At 43.8% G+C, this 3862-nt stretch overlaps 1 protein-coding gene across 1 annotated transcript; it reads right to left on the bottom strand.

The window, feature by feature from the left end:
• Positions 1 to 3855, bottom strand: LOC106632968 (the record flags this gene model as incomplete). The annotated part of the gene is given in 1 exon segment (XM_014331729.2): positions 1 to 3855. A coding segment is annotated over 1 exon segment (3578 nt), but the record flags the coding sequence as incomplete, so codon positions are not given.
• Between the last annotated feature and the right edge of the window lie 7 nt (positions 3856 to 3862).

Genomic DNA, 3862 nt, shown 5'->3' with positions numbered 1-3862 from the left:
TCATTTTTGGCTCCGACAAAGTTGCTTCCTTGATCGCATCTAATCTCACTGACTGCTCCTCTTATGGCTATAAAACAGCGGAGCGCATTGATAAAGGCGTCTGTAGTCATGTTGTCCAACATTTCTATGTGCACTGCTCTGCAGCAAAGGCATGTAAAAAGAAGTCCATAACGCTTGTGCTCTTTGCGAGCTTGTTTGGTTAGAAAAGGACCAAAACAGTCCATTCCACAGAATGTAAAGGGTGGAGATGGATCTAAGCGCTGCGTTGGGAGATCAGACATCTTTTGTTCCTCTGTGCCTCTTCTGAGTCTGCGACACTTCACACAGTGGTGTATAAAATTTGCTACGGCCTTGTTGATGCCTGGAATCCAAAATCCATTCACTCTGATCTCATTGATTGTAAAACCTTTCCCTTGGTGCTGCACCTTACTGTGGAAATGATCTATTATTAGTTGAGTGACATGGTGACCTTTTGGAACTATCACTGGGTGTTTCAGTATGGAGGAGAATGAAGCATCTTTAAGTCTTCCTCCCACCTTAAGGAGTCCATCAGTATCAAGAAAAGTGTCCATTTGAAACAGTTTACTTTTGTGTGGAAGTGGTTTCCCGTTCTTTAGCAACCTTATCTCCTCTGCATATTCACTTGCTTGTGTGTCTCTTAGAATAACACATTGTGCATTTTGTCTTTCTTGTACTGTACTGTGGCCTGTTGTTTTGTCTCCCTTGGCACAGCGAATGAGTCGAGCTATGGCTTGGGTGGCTTTGTACCATGAGGAAAACTTTGTTAACTTGTCTGATAAACCTTTTTTCTCTGTTTTGAGCGTGTTCAGTGCCTGTACCTTCTTAACCTCTGGGTCTCCAAGTGGTATGTTCATGTCGATGTCTGCAGGTGGAGGTATTTCCTTTTCCCATAGAAGCTGTGGCATTTCATAATGTCCTTCAGTGTTTTTGTAAATGCCTTCCTTTAACATGTTGAGAAAGAGAATGTCATCTTGAGACACTGACTTGTTATCCTTGTCGTTATCCTTAAAGTCAGACTCAAGGACCTTGATTACATCAGCTGGAGTCACTAGGGGAAGCTCTTTAACTGCAACTCTGTGACACACAGTAGACATGCTAGAAGAGTCACCATAAGATGATGTCGGGCCTACAATACTCCAGCCCAATGCTGTGCGAACTGCATAGGGTTCGTTCTCGCCTCCTAAGATTACCTGCTTTGGAGCTAATGCCTTAGAGCAACTGTAGCCAATTAAAAGGCCGACTTCACATTCTAGCTGTGGAGGAATCTCGTTCCTTATTTCCTTGAGATGATTCCACCGCCTTGCCGTTTCACAGGTAGGAATGTGAGAGCGGCTAACTGGTATACATTCTTTAGTGTAAGCGGGAGGGAGTTCAATCATTTCTGAGGAGTTATAGCCTCTTACCTTGAGACCTGAGATGCGTTCGCTTGGCACAACAACATCCTTACCAAGCAGTGTAGTGAGCTTCAACCTTATTGGGGTAGCCTTAGCTTGGAGGTTATTAGACACATCTTGGTCAATGAACACGGTGTCACTTTGCGTGTCTAGGAGGGCATAAACAAGCCTTTCTGTATCTGGATGTTGCTCTGAAGAAACCCATACTGGTAGAATCATGGAGGTGCTCACGCACTGTTCACTGGCTTCTGCATTCAGAGACAGGGTGGTTGCAGCCTGTTCTGTGCTGATCTGAGTTTGTGGCTGGTTTGAGGCTGATTTATCATTGTTATAGTTGAAGTCGTGCAGACAGGTAGGATGTTTTTTCTTACACACTTCACATACAAGTCTGTAATTACAGTTCTTTGCGCTGTGTCCGGGTTTAAGACAACCATAACAGAGTTTTTTCTCCTTTATATATTTCCTTCGTTCCTCAAGCAATATTCCATTGAACTGTGGACAACTGTGAAGTTTATGTCCGTTGTTTTGACAGAACATGCATGGGGCCTTAACATTTGGACCTTTATTTTCAGTCTCAGTTATCGCCTGGGTATGGAGAACACTAGAGGTGGGCCTTTTGTCTTTTTGGCAGCCCTTACCAGTGTCTGTGGTGAAGTTTACAGAGTGGAGAGCCTGAAATGATGTAATCGGGTTGCACATGATCTCTGCTTCAGAAGACATGAACTTGGCAAAGTCCTTTAAACCTGGAAACTTCCCACTTTCTTTCATAAACTGAGTGGCCTGACGATTCCAACTTGCAGCCGCCCAGTTTGGTAACTTTTGAACGAGTTTTTGGTTCTCCTCACAATCGTTGAGAATGCTTAAGCCTTCAATGTGGGGCATGGCCTCGTGACATGTTTGAATGAAATCAGCAAATGCCCTGAATCCTGTGGAGTCATTTGTTTGGATCTTTGGCCATTTTGCCAGTCTTTCTCTGAAAGCCCTCTGTACCACAAATGGATGTCCATACCTGTGGTTGAGACGCTCCCATGCATCTCTGTATGCTTCACTGTCGTTTCTATAGAAGATGCCATCAAGCGTTTGTCGAACTGGACCTCCTGTGTATTTCTTTAAGTAGTGCAGTTTGTCAGCAGTTGAGATGTTCCTTTTATCAATGAGAGCAGTAAAGGAAGCTTTCCACTCTATGAATTGTATTGGGTCACCTGTGAACGTGGAGGGCTCTGGCACTGGCAGTCTGTTCAATGCAACACTATCCAGTACTGCTTGTGCTAAGTAGAGGACATCTGTTTGTGGAAGTGAGGCAGACACTACATTGTTGTCAGGGACTTTACTGAGATTAGAAACTGTGGGGGCTTTCTGAGCAGTGTTTCTATAGTCAACATCAGAGGCACTGATTTCACTCTTTATCTCAGTGTCATAGGTCCTTAGTCTAGCTCGTGCAGCCTTTAACTCCTTTTCAGCCTTCAGTTTCTCTAGCTCACGCCTTTGAGATTCGAGCTCCTTTCTTTGCCTTTCTTCTAAAAGCTGAATCTTTTCCTTTTGTTTTTCCTCCTCTAATAACATCTCATACTCTGCTTCTTTGGCTGCTAACTCTGCTGCAGCCTCTGCTCTTTTAACAGCTACTACTGACATTGCAGAGTATGACTTACTGGCAGAAGAGTTTTTACTTGAGTGCGTGACTGAGGAACTGTAAATGGACTGAGCATAGTCTGGCTCAAGAAGCTCACGGAGACGTATCTTTACCTTGTCCCTATCATAGTCATCTATGCCTGAGAGTCTTTCATGAGCAATCTTGATAATGTCTCTGGTGACTGCTTCACATGCGTCTATGAGTCGCCTTGTGCCACTCGAGGGAGTAATGTTTTCTCTAATTTCCATATACAACTTTATGACATTCTCCTTTTCATTCTCTAACATGTCCATGAGTGAAGCAGTTTGATTGTTTGTTAAGTCTCCTTTTAATTGCTCTCGTGTTTTACGTACTTGTTTTTTCCATTCATCATAAACTTTGAGAAGCCGTTTTTCTTTCTTGTGGGCCTCCTCCTCCTTATACGCTTGCATTTTTTCAGTAGGCCTCCTTCGACGAACAGAGTGTGGAGGCTCCTCTTCCTCATTGGCCTTGGGATCCTCCGCAAACTCTGTCTCTTCTTCAGATGCTTCCATGCTGAGGACGGGGCAATTTAGTTGACCATCAGATCCCAGAAGACTTTGTGTGGAGCTGTGGAACTGGGACCTCGATGCTGAGCGTGGGATGGAGCTCTTCTCAGCTGGGGTCAAGCTCTTACTGTAGCATCCCCGGTTGAAAAGATGGTCTCTCAAACTGATGGTTCACAATCCTTTTATTAAACAGCCGTGTATGTGAACACACCGTAAGAGCTACAACATACAGAATAAAAGACTATTAGTAAATCAAACAGTGTGTTACCTTTAACCTTTTGACTTATTCA

Source organism: Haplochromis burtoni, unplaced genomic scaffold (assembly GCF_018398535.1).
Source record: "Haplochromis burtoni strain Fernald_Lab_line unplaced genomic scaffold, NCSU_Asbu1 Contig_4479, whole genome shotgun sequence".
NCBI lineage: Eukaryota > Metazoa > Chordata > Actinopteri > Cichliformes > Cichlidae > Haplochromis > Haplochromis burtoni.
Note: the sequence above shows the minus strand (reverse complement) of the source record. Positions and strands in the feature narration are given on the sequence as shown.